General features: G+C 37.3%; 1 protein-coding gene across 3 annotated transcripts in view; it reads right to left on the minus strand.

Moving 5' to 3' along the window:
* Window positions 1-1,088: 1,088 nt before the first annotated feature.
* Window positions 1,089-15,992, minus strand: part of fbxo11b (F-box protein 11b) — a 16,207-nt gene continuing 1,303 nt past the window's right edge. The window contains exons 2-22 of one of the 3 annotated variants that reach the window (XM_008437081.2): window positions 13,731-13,906; window positions 13,535-13,595; window positions 13,185-13,326; window positions 12,968-13,097; window positions 11,787-11,870; window positions 11,534-11,666; window positions 11,319-11,425; window positions 9,352-9,463; window positions 7,613-7,719; window positions 7,398-7,535; window positions 7,087-7,304; window positions 6,186-6,366; window positions 5,971-6,093; window positions 4,887-4,972; window positions 4,107-4,183; window positions 3,880-4,023; window positions 2,862-2,972; window positions 2,667-2,774; window positions 2,095-2,203; window positions 1,913-2,011; window positions 1,089-1,646 (exon numbers count right to left, since the gene is read on the minus strand). In XM_008437081.2, the coding sequence (XP_008435303.1) occupies window positions 1,517-1,646; window positions 1,913-2,011; window positions 2,095-2,203; window positions 2,667-2,774; window positions 2,862-2,972; window positions 3,880-4,023; window positions 4,107-4,183; window positions 4,887-4,972; window positions 5,971-6,093; window positions 6,186-6,366; window positions 7,087-7,304; window positions 7,398-7,535; window positions 7,613-7,719; window positions 9,352-9,463; window positions 11,319-11,425; window positions 11,534-11,666; window positions 11,787-11,870; window positions 12,968-13,097; window positions 13,185-13,326; window positions 13,535-13,595; window positions 13,731-13,906 (2,576 nt within the window). In that variant the 3' untranslated portion in view covers window positions 1,089-1,516. Of the gene's footprint in view, window positions 1,647-1,912; window positions 2,012-2,094; window positions 2,204-2,666; window positions 2,775-2,861; window positions 2,973-3,879; window positions 4,024-4,106; window positions 4,184-4,886; window positions 4,973-5,970; window positions 6,094-6,185; window positions 6,367-7,086; window positions 7,305-7,397; window positions 7,536-7,612; window positions 7,720-9,351; window positions 9,464-11,318; window positions 11,426-11,533; window positions 11,667-11,786; window positions 11,871-12,967; window positions 13,098-13,184; window positions 13,330-13,513; window positions 13,596-13,730; window positions 13,907-15,992 lie in introns of all 3 variants that reach the window. The other 2 variants (XM_008437080.2, XM_008437079.2) reach the window with 2 other exon arrangements.

A 15,992-nucleotide genomic window follows, 5' to 3' on the forward strand; every position in this document is an offset into this window, starting at 1 on the left:
ATACTTAAAAAAAATCAATATTAAACAGTTATTGACTTAAAACAAGCTCCTATATTTTGCTGAAAAGTTACTTGTAAGATTATTTTAGTTTTATTTCTAATTTATTAAGATATTTTCACTACAAACTAGACCACCCTATGATGTTTTTGCAGTTTTTCTTTTTGAGTTAAAAAAAACAAACTTTATTTTAACTTAGAGATGCATATTTAGCTCCACTGGACATTTTAAATCAGAGCAAGTGAATAAAAACCCAGACATGTTTGATCTAATAAAGTTTTATTTTCTTAGAAATGGCAAGTTTTCAGTTTTCTTTTGTCTTTCTAAGAAAGTATACCCCTTTTTGAATTTCAACTAGCATCTACTAATGGTTATTGAATACTTCACAATATATTAAGTCTAGATGTTATGGTACATGCATACGATTCAGGCTGCATGAGGAGCCAAAGTCACCACGATACACTGGGAGGAGGGCAGAAACGGGTGGGGGAGGGGAAGGGATACAGGGCGCTGCAGATTGACCAGGTTCCAGTTAAAAAGGGGTCTGTGGCRMCCCCTATTGAAACCCTCTCCACAAAACACTGACTGCATCAACATATAAACACACGCGCGCGCACGCACGCATACACACACACACACACACACACACACAAAGTTTGCACTGTACATGACACACATTTACACACACCTCTTTATACAAGTGTGGAGCTCCTCCACCGGCCATTTAAACTAACTCACAGGAGAGGGTTTAGTGTTAACAAGCTTCTCTTTCACAGAAAGAAATTCACCACTGGAACCTTTCAGCTTCTGCAGTCCGACGTGGCGGGAGGCGGGGAGGGGAAGGGACGCTAACCAAAGGAAAAACAAAAATAATAATTATAATAATATATAATAAAATAAAAGACATTCAAATACAGTCAGCTTTTTGCTTGAAAATACAAAACTACATGAGAAAGAATTGAAATAAAATCCATTCATCAGAACATATATATATATATATATATTTTTTTTAAAAAAAAGCCCAAGTGCTCCGTTTCTCTCTCTCGCTCTCATACACACGCATACACACACGCACGATCAATCTTTTCCTTTTTTTTTTTTTTTTTTTTTAATCCAATGGGGATGGCAGCTGCGAGGAAGCAGGAAGTCTTTTTAACCGCGGTTCATAAGAGGATTAGCTGTGTGGAGATCTTCATGCTTTAAGTGCCACCAGGTGGACCTCGAAAGTCCCTCAGAGCAACCCGCCCTTCCCAGTCTTCTTTGTTTACAGTCTGCTGCGAAGCATCGCTTCAGGAAGCTCCACGGCTCCCTCTAGTGACCCGCTGCAGCGAGTGCGGCTGGCGCCAGATGAAGCTGCTTCCTCTGCAGCCTCTTCCACTGAGAGCGCTGAGCTCAGAGTCTCTCTGGGTCCTTATAGCTGCAGGCGGATGCACGTTTAGAACTGGGTGTGTGTGAGTGTGTGTGTGTGATGTAATGTGTTTGTTTGCTTATCTGAGGGCGTTAACTCGAGCCGCCGCCTTCAGTTATGTTGTAGCGTGTTGGACTCGATGGGCGGCGCCGAGTCGTACAGAGTGTCCGTGTCATGTGTGGGCTCTCCGGCCAGCGTACACGGGTTGGACAACGTTCCTGCGCCGCAGTCGCAGAAAAACCTGGAGGAGAGCGTGAATCATTAAAATTAACATCTGTAGGTGACCAATTGTGCTCTATAAAACATGAGGAAAACCATGAAACTTATGGTTTAATCACGTGTTTAATAAAAGTTTTAAATCAAGACGCCTGTCCTTTAAAGAATCGTCAAATGCAAAATTTTCTCAAAGTCTGGAGGCATTTTTCTCAAGAGCTTTAGAAACAAAAAAATTAAGCAAACATGAATTTAACTGACAAAATGTAAAAATAAAGAACGAAAGAAGCTCACCGATCGTGTCGTATAAACTCTACGTCGTGTCCTTGGTGACACTTTTTGATGCAGTTAACACAGATGGCATTCCTATCTGTTGTATTACAGGTGTGACACCTAGAAAACCAAAAAAATCATTTAAATTAAAACTTAAAACTGCAATAGAAATTGTAAGTCGGACCCATTTCAGTTTTTTTTACCTATAGAAGTCGTGCATGGGGTAACTGGTGTAGCTGGAGATCTTGTAGAGACACTGTCCTCTGCTCACCGCCTTCTCAATGGCATCCTGATTATTCTGAATTTTATTATCTGACGGGGAACATTTAATAGTTAGTAAGCAGATATAAACTGCAAAAACACAAGATAAAGTATTTTTGGTTGAGTTTCTTTGTACACTTGAAATAAGACAAAATCTAGTCCAACATGCTACAACATAACTGAACTTTTAGCAAAATATAGGAGCTTGTTTAAGTCAATAAATCCTTAATATTAATAAAAAAAATTACTAGTCATTGGCACAAAAAAAAAATCTTGTTTTAAGCGAAATAATCAGCCATTAGAGCTGGTATGTTTTTATCAATATTAAGTAGATATTTACTTAAACAAGCTCCTATATTTGCTGAAAAGTTAATTCTAAGTTAGTTTTGCCTTATTTCACGTATACAAAGATATTTGCAGTAGAAAATGTTAAAATATTTTTTAACCTTTGTGTTTTTGCAGTGTAGCACAACCACAACATGCCCAGCTGTAATGGACGTAAACAACCTCTTACCTTTCATGGTGACATTAACTCCTGAGGCCAGAAAAAGCCCCCCGAAGCGGTTGTTGAAGATCTGGTTGCCCTCCAACGTTGCCGTTGCGTGGTTAGTGATTTCAATACCTGGTTTAGTGAATGACACGTCAACTGTAAGCCAAAAGGAGATCAAAYGATGTAGTTTTTTGATCTAGAAGAGTCTGTGAAGCCAACCTGCAGCAAAGCCGTCAAAAATGCGGTTCTTGCGGAGCGTGGGATGGCTGTTGGTGCTGATGAGCACGCCGGCCTGCGCGTTCCTGAAGATGTCGTTCTCTTCTAGCAAACCTGCAGGGAAGATGTTTYTTCATACGCTTCAACAGAACAAGTTGGRAACATCAACGTTCAATAAATGACATCTGGWTTGAAACAGAAGGCGAGCTGCAATAAATCTAGGGCTGTAAGTTATCGGTTGAGTTAATTTAAAGTTGATTGATCTTATTGATCATTTTGTTGTTTTGCATCAAGAGGGCTGGCTGTCTTTTCRTAACATAATGGGCTAAAGTTTTCATATKCTGGATTAAAAAAACAACAACATTGTGTCACCCATGTTAAAGACCGACTGAATAGAAAGAAAATTGTGYTTCTCATATTATTAACTTTAACATATTTATAAAACATAACAAAASAGGAGCCTCTTAGGTTACCAAATATAAAAACTAAAGATGAAAAGAATATATGAAACTCTTAATTCGGAAATGCATTTGCTCTTGAAGAAATTATAAAACTTTGTTCCATGAAGTTCATAAACTCACGACAGTCATCAAAATCAACCGTGCATATTGGATGTTTTTTTCCATCATGTTACAATTTTTCCCCGTCAGTAAATCTGCTATTTTTGATCGAGAAGTTGGCGCTGCTTTGGCTGAATGAGCGACGTTAAAGAGCTTGTCGAGTATTTTTTATTTAAAAATAGAACCGCGTAAAGCCCGTTTTGAAACCCACACAGTCTCTGGAGGAACTGTTTCTTTCCCATTCTAGTATGACCCCTCCGTGTTTGTTTCTGTATCAACTGGCTTAATGCTGGCCAGTGGCGCCCTCTGCTGGATGGTGGCTAAACTACAACATTTAAAGAAGGTCTGAGCTGATGTTATTAGTTTCTGGAGCCAATTTAAATCTAATAAACCATTAATTTAATTAACATTTGTGAAGATTTGTGAGTGCACTCGATCTTGTGACAGCTGAATTTCTGTACCTCGGCCTCCGTTGAAGATGCAGATGCCTCCATCTCTGCCGTCATGGATCTTGTTCCTCCGCAATGTAGGGTTGCTGTCTGTCTTGATCCACACTCCCGCCATGGCATTGTCAAAGATTTCATTGTCCTCGATGAAGCCCAACCCTGCGACATAACAGYAGCGTTAGATGAACCTTTGACTCCACGTTGGACGTCCCACTGGTGCCGTCAGAGATGCAAATACGAACCTGAGTTGTAGACCAAAATCCCTCCATTCTGCCCTCCCCAGATTTTATTGCGCCGTATCTTTGGGTTGCTTCCCGTCCTGCCGATTAAAACAGACTCAATTATTTTCTGCTGATTTCAAAGGAAGACGAGTTTCAACACACRATTGAGTAAAATAATCTGGTTTTATCAAGTTCAAAGTATGGATACTTTCTGATTAATGGCTTTCAGAGACCCTTACTCGCCTCAAAAATCCCTTCATAGTAGGTCTGAGTAATACGGTTTAAAAATAAAATCTGATTTTTTCAAACCAGATTTGATTTTAAAATTTTTTTAATGGTTTTCTTTTCTAAAAAAGAATTTACAAATGACAAACTATTTCAAAAAGTGGTTTTTACCCCAATTATCCCTTTAATGAGTTAGACGATGGAGTTTTAGGACCATTATACTAGATTGTTTGTCTAATTACAACAATATAGACACAATTAACATAATTTACCAGACAAATGTYCTAAAATTCCAAGAAAAAATGTGTTTTAATGAGAAAAAATTGTTAGATTTGTGTTTTAGTTCCCATAAAAAAATACTAATTTATTCTCCAGGCTAATTTTACTGCACTGCAGAGATACTTGGGTGTAAATTATATACATAGCATTGATTTCAACAGGATTACTGTAGCATGGGACTAGGATTATGTTTTGGCAAGGAACTAAATGATTCCATTTGAAATTTTGGACTGAAAGAAAAATATCTTCATCTCATTCAGTGTTTTCATTGAATACGCAGGTATTAAGAGTTGTTACCTTATCTGTACACCAGAGTACATGTGATTGTAGATGTCATTGTCTTCCAACACGCCGTGGCCATTGTCATAGAAATACACACCAACCTAAAGGACAAAAAACATTAAATTAGTGGCAAAAAGGCCACTTTACCTTTTGCATATTTCTTAAAGCTAGAAATACAGTTTTTAATGGTGATACTAAAAATACAATTCACAAAGAGATATCCAAAAAATATTATCAGAGGATATTTGGTTCAATATTAAATTTCTGCAAAATAATAAGCAACTAAATTAACATTTACACCACACTTTAGCATTTTTATGATTATCGACTTCTGTAATAAAAAAAATACACTAGGAAATATAAAGTTTTATGAAACAAATGGGTATGAAAACAGAAGTATGTGGGTTTGAATTGGCAGCTCATGCATCCATCTGAATATTTAAGGAAACTTCCAGTTTACTGTTAACTTTTTTGATTTTATTTTTTTAATAGTACAGTATTTTCTCCATAATAATAAGGTTTTTGAATTTAAGACAAATATCACACACAGGCCTGTCACAATAACAAATTTTCGCTAGGCGATATATTGTCCCAGAAATTATTGCTATAAATGATAATATTGTTGCTTTGAGACAGTTTTGATGTAATGTCATAATAATGCAATAGCATATTTTCAAAGATAAAAATAATTAAACTCCAATGAACATTTAACAATGGAAATGGAAGACATTCTAACTATGCTAAATACTAAACAAAAACAGACAAATAAAATTAATTATAAAGTCTCAGAAAACAAAATTGGTAGGAAGAGAGAGAAATTAGAAAATAATAAGAAATTAATGAGCCATTTTTAACGAATATGTGATTAATTGATTTATTGTGACAGGCCTAAATGCKCATGTCTTTTTAAGAAGAAAATGATGTTTTGTCAAGTTGTTGGTAGAAATGATAATTTTCTTAAACCAGCCACTGGGGCTGGTGAAASAAAATGTATACATTTGCTAAAACCTCATTATTTGTTTTCTTTGAAAGACAGGAAAACCTTGACATGCAGTACCACATAAGTAAATAAATCATACGCAAGATGATTTTTGTGTACCTGTTTGCCGCTGTGRATGCGGTTCTTGCGGAGGACAGGAGTGCTCCCTGTGGTCACCCAGACTCCAGCCAACGTGTTGCTGTAAACCTCGTTCTCCTCAATCACTCCCTGGCCTTTCTCATGCTGAAATAAAACACACGACCGCTCATCTTAGGATCACATTTTTCCCCCTGCTAGAGTGGATTGGGACAAAGATTTGAGGAGGAGGCATTTACCACGTAGATGCCTCCATGCTGCCCATCGTGGATTTTGTTGTGCCTTACAATGGGGCAGCTGTTTGTTCGGATCTGAATCCCAGCCAAGGCGTTACCATAGATGTCATTACTTTCTATTAACCCACGGCCGTCTCCAAATATGTACACTCCACCTTGGTTACCGTTGAATATAGCATTTCCACTGAAAACAAGAGGAAGGAATAAGGTGAAACAAACGAGTTTGTACACTTTTCAGGAATTTTCAAGGTCAGTTTTCAAACTTTTCCAGCACCAAGGAGATAAAAACAACACAAATGTACTAAAATAAAAGCTTAAATTCTAAATTATATTTATTACTGTTATTAATAATGACTTGTGATAGTAATAAACTAAAATAGAACAAAAATTGATGTTTTGAAATGTCTCTCTCTCACACACCCTATACGCCTGATTGGTCCAAGAACAAAACACTAATTTAACGACTATCACTAAAGTTGTTTAAGGTGTAAAATATAAGCCACCMTTTATTTTAATAAGTCACCGAGCCGTTAAGAATAATAAATATTTATTATACTAAAACAATCCAAACATATCATGTTAAAAGATGCTCTTGCAAAGTTTTCTGGCATTTAGCGWATATAAATAATTTAGGTAATTTTAACTAAAGCAAGAAAAGAAGTTTTTTTATTTGGTGTAGAAAAATATCTAGTTTCAACTGTAAGAACAGTTTTCCAAATTTAACCACATGATAGATTTCACTTTATTACAAAACTGTGCYGTTTGAATATTAAGCACTTTCAAGGACTTTATACAGAAATCAAGCACTTTCCAAAACCCTGGAGACACCAAACTGAACTTAAAGGATTTTCAAGGATTTCAAGCACTCATACGAACTCTGCTTCAGGGACGTCTGCGTTCTTACCGTATCGTCGGGTCGCTGTTGGACGTGATCCAAACACCAGCGAAGTTATTGGCATAGATTTTGTTTTCTATAAATTGGCCCCGCCCCTTTTCGTGGACATAGATTCCTCCCGTTTGGCCGTGGTGGATCTCGCAGCGGACCACCGTGGGGTTGGCGTACGCCTTCACCTCAAAGCCAGCTATGCGATTTCTATGGATGTTACAGTTCTCAAAGTAACCCTAAAACAAATGCRGGGGGTGGGGGGAAGACAYACACAGGTGAGGTTGTGTGAAGGAGTCGCTCGRGSTAAGACGTGTCGTAGCTGCATTCACCATGCCRTGATCGAACGTGAACACTCCTACATCTCGTCCGTGATGAATGTGGTTACGCCTAATGATGGGGTTACCGTGGTTCTTCACCCAAATTCCTGCCAGCGCGTTGTTGCTGATTTCATTGTCCTCATAAATGCCCTGCRAAGACAAAAAGTTTTCGGTTGGCGAGACTGTGTGTTGCATGTYGCTGGTTAAAACGTGCCGTTTGMTTTTACCTGTGCGTGGTCTGTGATGTACAGACCCACGTTCTCACAGTCGCTGATGTTGCAGTGTTTGATAGTTGGACAGGCGCCCTGTCCGCTCACACACACGGCTGAACCCACTGGACACAGAGACGAAAATAAAGGTCTTACAAAACTGGAGATGCACCAATCCGATACTCATATCTGTATCGGTATTAAAAAAMAAATTCTAGATCAGGTTTCTGTGACAATGTGGCAGATCTATTCAGTCCAAGTCTATGCTTTGTGTTTTGAGCTACATCATACTTTATTATTTATTTTACATTGTATTTATAATTCCTAATTGCACTTTCCGACAACCTTTTGGTGTGTTTAAATGTGCTGTACTGGCGCAAAGTTATCAAACGAATTTGCAATTTAGTACATTTATGTCTGTTCAAAAAAACATTTGAACAGACATGCACAAAACGTATAAAAACCTTAAAAAAAAAAAGTATCTTTTTCTGTACAAATATACAGATTTGAAAACTTTAACAATATATTCATGGAAAGCATCTAGAGTGTACTTGAAAGGTGTCTGTATAGACTAGAGCAGTGCTGTACAAACTTTYTGCCTTGTAGGCCAAAACTGGCAAATTTAAACAACTGGCCACAAAATTTATTACATTAAAAAAAATGCAAAAATTAGTTTATTGTATTTTTTCCTGATCAACAATAAACATATTTTTATGAAGTTTGTGCATCATTAAAGATACAAAACATAAAGAGGCCTCTTCAAATTCATTGTAAGACTGATTACTAATAGCATCGCAAAAATACTTGGATGATCTGAGTTAAGACGACATTRAATATCCCTTTGGGATAAATAAATGGATCAAATCCAAGACTTCCCACCGTTTTTAATCTATAAACCCATCAACCAGCAGAATGAGAAAACGGTTTGCATCATGAGATTTGATGCAGTAACRGGTATCGACATATAATTCTTTCGTTTCATTTTTGTGAGTTACTGGGTCTATTTCTCGATAGGATGATTTGACTTTTTCAACGCAGAGAGATATTTCTACATTAAAACGCAAAAAGAGATKGCTTCACATTTTGYGCYATCTGAAAAATTCCAACATTTTCTAAAAGGGGAGACATTTCGCTTTCCAGCCAATATTGGGTTATTATGGAAATTAATCTGAAGGGAACTCTGTTAATGGACGGTAAATTACAAAGATAACTTTGCTAGAGATTGAAAGTTTTAGTTGGGCAAATATATATATACTCACATATACATTACTTACAGAACATTTAAATACTGACAGGACATTTAAAGACATTTAAAGAACTGCATACAATTAAAATAAGCAAAAATATTCAGGTGGAGATTTTAAACATAGGTCTAAAAGAGTTGAAGTGTACGAATACTAAATCAGGAATATTCTTCAATCAACCATCAATCCAGACTATAATCCAAACTGAGAACCAATTTAAAAATAAAATAACATGATCAAACACCAGTTCAGACATGTGACCAAAAAAAACAAATGTTTGCACTTTACTTTTCCATTTTTATAACCTGCTAAACCAAAATAGGCAAGTTTGAAATGTCCAGTATTAAATGTCAGTTTATTATACCAAATATAGGGATCATTTCTACTTATCACAAACTAAAATCCTTTCAATACACGCTACTGCTGCAAAGTGTGGGTTTATCAGATTATAAGGAAATGTGATGAAGCGTCCTCTGACTAGAACAGGAGGTGTTGGTGTGTGTGTCTGGTTACCTGTGCATGTGGAGCGGATGATGCAGTGGTCGATGTTGGGGCTGCAGTTGACTGTGATCTCCAGACAGTGGTGGGCGTTGTGATGCTGCGCCGATTTATCATCTGGATTAAACTGAAGAGGGAACAGAAGCTGAGGTCAGACAGAGGACAGGAGAGCAGACAGCACTTCTGTCTACCCACCACATCCACACGGCACTCTGCAAGTGTCGAAGCCGCTAACAGCTCAGAGTTATAATATAATGAGGAAACAAGATGATTATAGTTCGCGCCATTTGGCTAACCTTGCTTAATAGAGAGCACACACTGCTATTCTTTTGCCTTGGGGACATCAGAGAGAAATAAAACCCAAAGCAAACAACATATTCACAAAGATACATTATTGCAATACTAAATGACTCTTGGACCTTATAGGTTTTGTTTTTCAGTCAGAGAGGCCGGTCCAACTCCCCCTTTCTACAGTCATTTTAATATCTTATCTATAAAAACTGGTTCAAAGTCTTTGAATCAGTTTTTATAGATACTTCAATCATTGCAGATCTCATTAAAATCAGTGCAGTCCCAAGTTATTCCACTGTATTAACAGCACAGGATTTTAGACGGACCCGTTTTAAATGAACTCTAGTTCATTTGTCTAGAAATCTGGTTTGTTTGCGCAGGTATGAATGTCCAATCGAACTGACGCGGACCAAAAAAAGCAAACTCTGATACACTTAAAAAACCTAGGCTTTGATAAAGTTAAATGAACCGCGGTGCGTTTCGAATGCATATGCGGAAGCAAGAGCATTCTGGGTAAACACAACTCAAGCAAACGTGCGAGTGTTGCACGATAGAGGGAGAAATGGCTCATGGTCTTTTATCACAACAAAAGAGAAACCCTTCAACGGGTAAAATCTCACGCCACCACTCCATTTTTGTTTACATTTTATGAAGTAGGAAGTTGCGGTCTTGCGTTATGAGCTCAGTTTCACAAACCCACTCCTGATTATTATGTAACCTGCAGATATAATAAATGACTAAAATATAACTTCTAATGGCAAAAAAACTCAGAAAGCAACATATCTACTTTTCACAGCACTGTATATTATTCTACACTTTCTGTCATTTGTTTTAGTGTAGAGGCTACAGTGTCGTAAGAGAGCGGTCTCTGTTAAACAAGGTTTTCATGCATTCCAAAATAATTGTGAGATTGACGTCTTGGACCCTCCAGACACAGATTTTTTTTTAAATCGTACAGAACTGGATCATGTCGTACTGAACGCTTGATATCAATAAAACCTTAGTTGTAACTCATGTCAGACTGCTTGATTTGTTTATTACTGGAGTCGAACCCCAAGAAGGGTGAGAAAAGGAAGTGCAAAGAGAGAAAGATGTGGATGCAGTCACAGCTTTTCAAAATAAGACAATTATCAGATGTACATTGCAGCACTCTGTAAGATCCTCCCAGATAATGTCACACTACTTGACGTAACACTCACACTGAACGACCACAAATCTATAATTCACACACAGCGTCAGAAATTTTCTTACAATTCCTTCATGAAAAAAAGATTTTTTCTGAGACAGAAAGTAACTGAGCAGCGAGAACCTGGTTTGACATCTAATATTAGCAATTAGCATGCTAGCTTTACCAAAACAGCAATCTCTGTGTGAATACTGGAGAGAATGCACACCGTTATTTATGCAAAACTTTCCAAAAGGTTTTCAACATTTCAAAATTCATGTAACGAGGAAGCTTTTTCTGATGGGAGAAAAAAAAACCAAAACTGGATTTCTTAGTAATATCAGAAACCTGAAAACATCCAAATCTGCATTTTTTTTTTTAGATGAACTATACATTTTCTTTTAGTTAAACAGAAAAATCCCATGTTCTAAACTAATAATTGTATTCCTTATTATGAATAGGTACTAAAAATATTTTTATTTATTATGACAACATAAAAAAATATGACAAAAGGGTATTTGTTTACCTTAATGGTCATGTATCCCACATATGCATCCTCTGAACCCTCCATGAAGACAAACGTTGAATCTCTAGTATTCTCTATGACGACTTTGTCTGCTACTTTACCAGGTGCTGAGAGGGAAGCAGAGACCGTCCATTAAACAGAGAGGTTGGTTAGCATACAGACTGCCTATAGAAGAATTAGCAAATCTTCAGCGTCTCTTTATGATGGCCACATACCTGCACCGATCATGGTGATGGGAGACTCTATATAAATCCACTCATCGGTATAGATGCCAGAATGAACAAAGATGAGACCGTCAAAATGGGCTTCTTGAACACCGCCGAGAGCGTCCTCAATGGTGTCGTAATACTGCGAGAGGAGAGACACAAACACTTTCAGGCAAAACAAGCGCATCCTTCCACAATTTAGAGAAGTGATGATCGACGGTAATCAACCGTTTTTGTCTTCCAGCTGAGGGTTTGGACTTACCAGCATATTCTCTCTCCCTTTGTATCGGCCGGGGTTACTGTAGAAATGTTCAGCAAAGCCGGGCTTTACGTGTGCACCTTTGTACTGCAATACAAAAACACAACGCAAAAAGATCAAAACTAGCGAATGTAGGTTGGATATCAGCTTCTGCAGGTAATTTTGCTTGTTAAAAGTGAAAACAACACCAACGCTACAAACGCTTCAAACCCAGACTGTATAATGAGAGGTAATCATTTTCACAAAGATGGCAGAGTACTCAGCTGTAGATTCTTCAAAACTAAATATCCTGAGCCTTCTACAACACCGTTTACATCTACAGTCATATTGCTCCTCTGGTTTAAAGTCATATTGATGAGATGCCAGAGAAAACCAGAGCGACCTGTTTTTTTTTTTTTAATCTATATGAGGAAAAGAGTAGCGCAGCGCAGCAAGGCTAATTCCATTGTTGCTACTTTTCATTTGTTTTTTTGTTTTTTATTTAATGAAAAACCAATTTGGCCCTTTAATATATGTCTTCAAACAAGAGAAGCACCAAACAACTGTTATTAAAAATAATGCTGCCTTCAAATTACAATAAACGAGCCTCAAGAAGTACAGCCAATCTGCAAGCTGGCTACCGGAGCAGATAGCCCAACTAAGTACCCAGCAAACATCAGCTTGTTGTACAGAGCAAGATGGCAAACGTGTTTCACTGCAGCCATAAGCAGTTGACAACCGAAGCTAAACATCGCCACCATTCATTCTATATTTTTGATTATGAAAAATTAAAACATTACAGGGCATAGTACTTTCAAATTAATTAGGTTAATTAATTAGTGCTTTTCAGTTTTAATTAAATATTAAATAAGATTTACATTTGAAACATATGTAAAACTTGTAGCAACAGAGTAAAAACGTTGTCCAACGCCTGACCCAGACGTTATGAACCAAAACCATCGACAAACGAAAGGAAGTTGAAACATCAATTACAAATCTGACCAAATATTACTGATAAAAGCCCAAAAAGGTTGTTGAACCAGTTTAAATAATAAAAGGCCTTTCAGAAGCTTATACAAAATATTTTTTTAACAAAAAACAAACGGATTATAAGAAGTCTGAACAACAGCATCTTGTTGGGGTGTCCAAACTGAACAAAGCATTAAATGAAGAAAAATGTATAAATTAAATAAAGTTGTACTAACCAGCTGCTGAAAGCTCTCTTTCCAGGGGTTTGGATGCTCGTGCTCCTCAGGGCTGACCTGGTAAAACCGGCCTGGCTCAGGATGCATCATGGGACGCGTGTACTCAAAAACCTCCATGTATAGCCGTTTCCTTGAAATAGGGAAAGGAAAAGTATAGACTCTTATAGGTCTCTTTTGCTTATAAATTAGGATATAAAGAAAGAACAAATCATCTTACCATAGGATGGGGTCGTTTGCTAGCTGGCTGAATCTCTTGCACACGCAGGCCGCCTGGCAAAGGTCCTGCTCCAGCAAGTAGGAGAAAATCTTCAAAACCACCTCATCTGGAAGCTTCTGCTGCAGATACTGCTCTGCTGGGGCTGCTAAAAATATACAAATACATACACAAAAAAAGGCAGTGTAAGTCTGAAGAAAAGGTCAACATTACAGTACGGATGGACTGTAATGCAACAGTGCAAGAGTGGAACTCAGCAAAAAGAAAAAAAGAAAGAAAAACTAAACCAAACTAGAAAACGCTGCCCATCATGCTGAAGAGCTTAAACACACCTGGAAGGTCGTGGGTCTTACCGGACACTCGTGCCCGCTTGGCTCGATGACCGAAGGCATCTGTTGATGAAGTGGAAGCTCCCTGAAAATGCAGCAGAGATTTAAAGCTCAGAGGGATTCAAAAGTGAATACGACAACAAATCGGTATCTCTCCCCTCTTCACGCAGCAAAAATGCAATCTGCAGCAAAGCACAGGCGCAACAGCTTTCACGCTCACCTCCATCGGGCCCTTGCTGGGGCAGGCAGAGGCGGTGGCAGAGGCAGCGGCAGAGGCAGCGGTGGTTCTCTTAGGAAGCAGGGTCTTGCGTCGAAGCTGGTAGGGACTGTTCTGAGCGCCTGGGCCGGACTCCTCGATAGCCATTTCTGCTGCAGCGGCCGCAGGAGCCTCCTCATCTAAACAGAAAAGCATTGTGGGTGTTAAGTAGAGATGCAACAATCAAACTGGATAGACGTCTCAGTACTTAAAAGTGTCAGATTTCCCCCCTCTATGCTTTATAGAACTTCCACCATTTTCACACCTTGTAGTCCGGAAGACTCAGTTAGGCTGGGAACCGAAATTGCAACATTTTTTACATTTTCAGCTGGGGCAGTTTGCTTTCACACTGCACTGTGTCAAACAAACAAAAGCATTTGAAAAACCTGTTCAACTCCTCGCCTGTGGTGGCGCTGCACCAAGAACCACTGAAGAAAACGACACAAAGACCTCTGACGAAGACATTAGTGCAGCATTCTTCTTCGCAAAATGTAAACAAAAGGCGTAGGGTCAGATTTTAGTGGTTGTAGGATTTTTGTTTTGTCTTTGGCTAAAGAGCTGAGCCATTTCTCTCACTAGCAATAAACTTGCGCGTTTGTTTAGGTTGTATTTACCCAGAATGCCGTTGCACAACAACTTGCTTTTTTCTGTTAAAGCAGTATCCGGTCCACTTGGTATCCACATACCTATTCAAACCGCACCACAATCTTTTTAAACAAACCGAAATCTAGGTTTTTAGGTGAACCAGAGTTTGCATCAGAGTTCGATTATTTACTCACACCTCTCCAATGAACTGGACTTTCTAGACAAAAACTAGAATTTGATTAAATCGGACCAAACAAGGCTGGTGTGAATGCACCCAAAGTCAACTGGTAGAATGTACATTTAATGCACATTTCTGAATTAAAAAAAAAATCAGATAAAGATTATGCTTTGAAGCATAAATTCAAATAATCTTCTAAATCCCTTTTTTTTTTTTGTGTCAGATTCAAAACTAACGCTTGCAGCACATTTTCTCTCTATATGTTATAACCCTAAGAAACAAACAACAAAATGATCAAAATCAGAGTCACAAGTTCAGATATCAGAAATCAGTCAGGAAAAGCTTAATTGATATATCTCTAACCTGAAGTATACAGTCATATGTATAGATTAGAAAATCTTCTGGTCTTTTTATTGCGACTAATTGAAAAGTAATATGTAAAAAAAAAAAAGTTTTTTGTTGAAAATGTAATGGAAATACCTCAGATTTTGAACATTCAAATTGAGTATAATGTCAGTGTAGAATGATAATTATGTTTTCATGTATTTCTATAAATTTGTTCTTTGATCGCTCATGTGTAATTGCCTTTGAATTATTTCCTTACAAATAAAATTATATTTCAATCAATTCGTCACAATGTCGAACACAAAGTATGGCAATATGAAAAAAATAAGAAAACTCTGTCTTTTAGAAATTTTGCCAATTTTTGTGGTGAATATTTAGTTCTATCGGATTTTAAAACATTTTGATTGAAATTAAGGGACAAAATAACCCAGATTTCAAAATACTGTAAGCATCTCATGTTTATACACTAAAAAGTCTCAAGTCTCTGAAAGATCTTTACTTGCCCTTTTAGATGAAAATTATATAAAACTATTTAGAAAATTTTATTAACACACCCACTTGTTAAAAACATCTCATATAAGCTACATGGAGTATAAATATAACTAGGAAAGTTACTATCCGAGGTTGTGCATTGATGTATTATACTTCTACTGTCATGCTAAATATTGATAATACATTAGACCAGTGGGAAGGACTTTGACTGCCCTAATACCAACAATATTGCACATGATCATTTTTTAAAAATGAACATTTGATCCAACAAAACTGTGTTCAGTTAGCTAATGTTTTTATGCAGCTATATTTTGAAAATAAAGTCTGATTTGATACATAAATACATGCTTGCTAACTTGAGCAAGGTCTTTATTCCATACATTTTTTATTGTATTCTATTTCAGGCTTTAAATGTAAAATGCTTCTGGAAAATAATGTACGAATATTTTATGTTGCTATCAATAATGGTGAATAAGGGGTCAATAAAAAAGTAAATTAACTGACATTTATTATGAGTACAAAAAAGCAGAACACCACAGATGATGTGCTGAACATTTTATGGCAATGTGTTTTATAATTTTGGCTCTTTCTCATGTTTCAATCTAAATTGAAGCTTTATATATATA

This window comes from Poecilia reticulata, linkage group LG19 (assembly GCF_000633615.1).
Source record: "Poecilia reticulata strain Guanapo linkage group LG19, Guppy_female_1.0+MT, whole genome shotgun sequence".
NCBI lineage: Eukaryota > Metazoa > Chordata > Actinopteri > Cyprinodontiformes > Poeciliidae > Poecilia > Poecilia reticulata.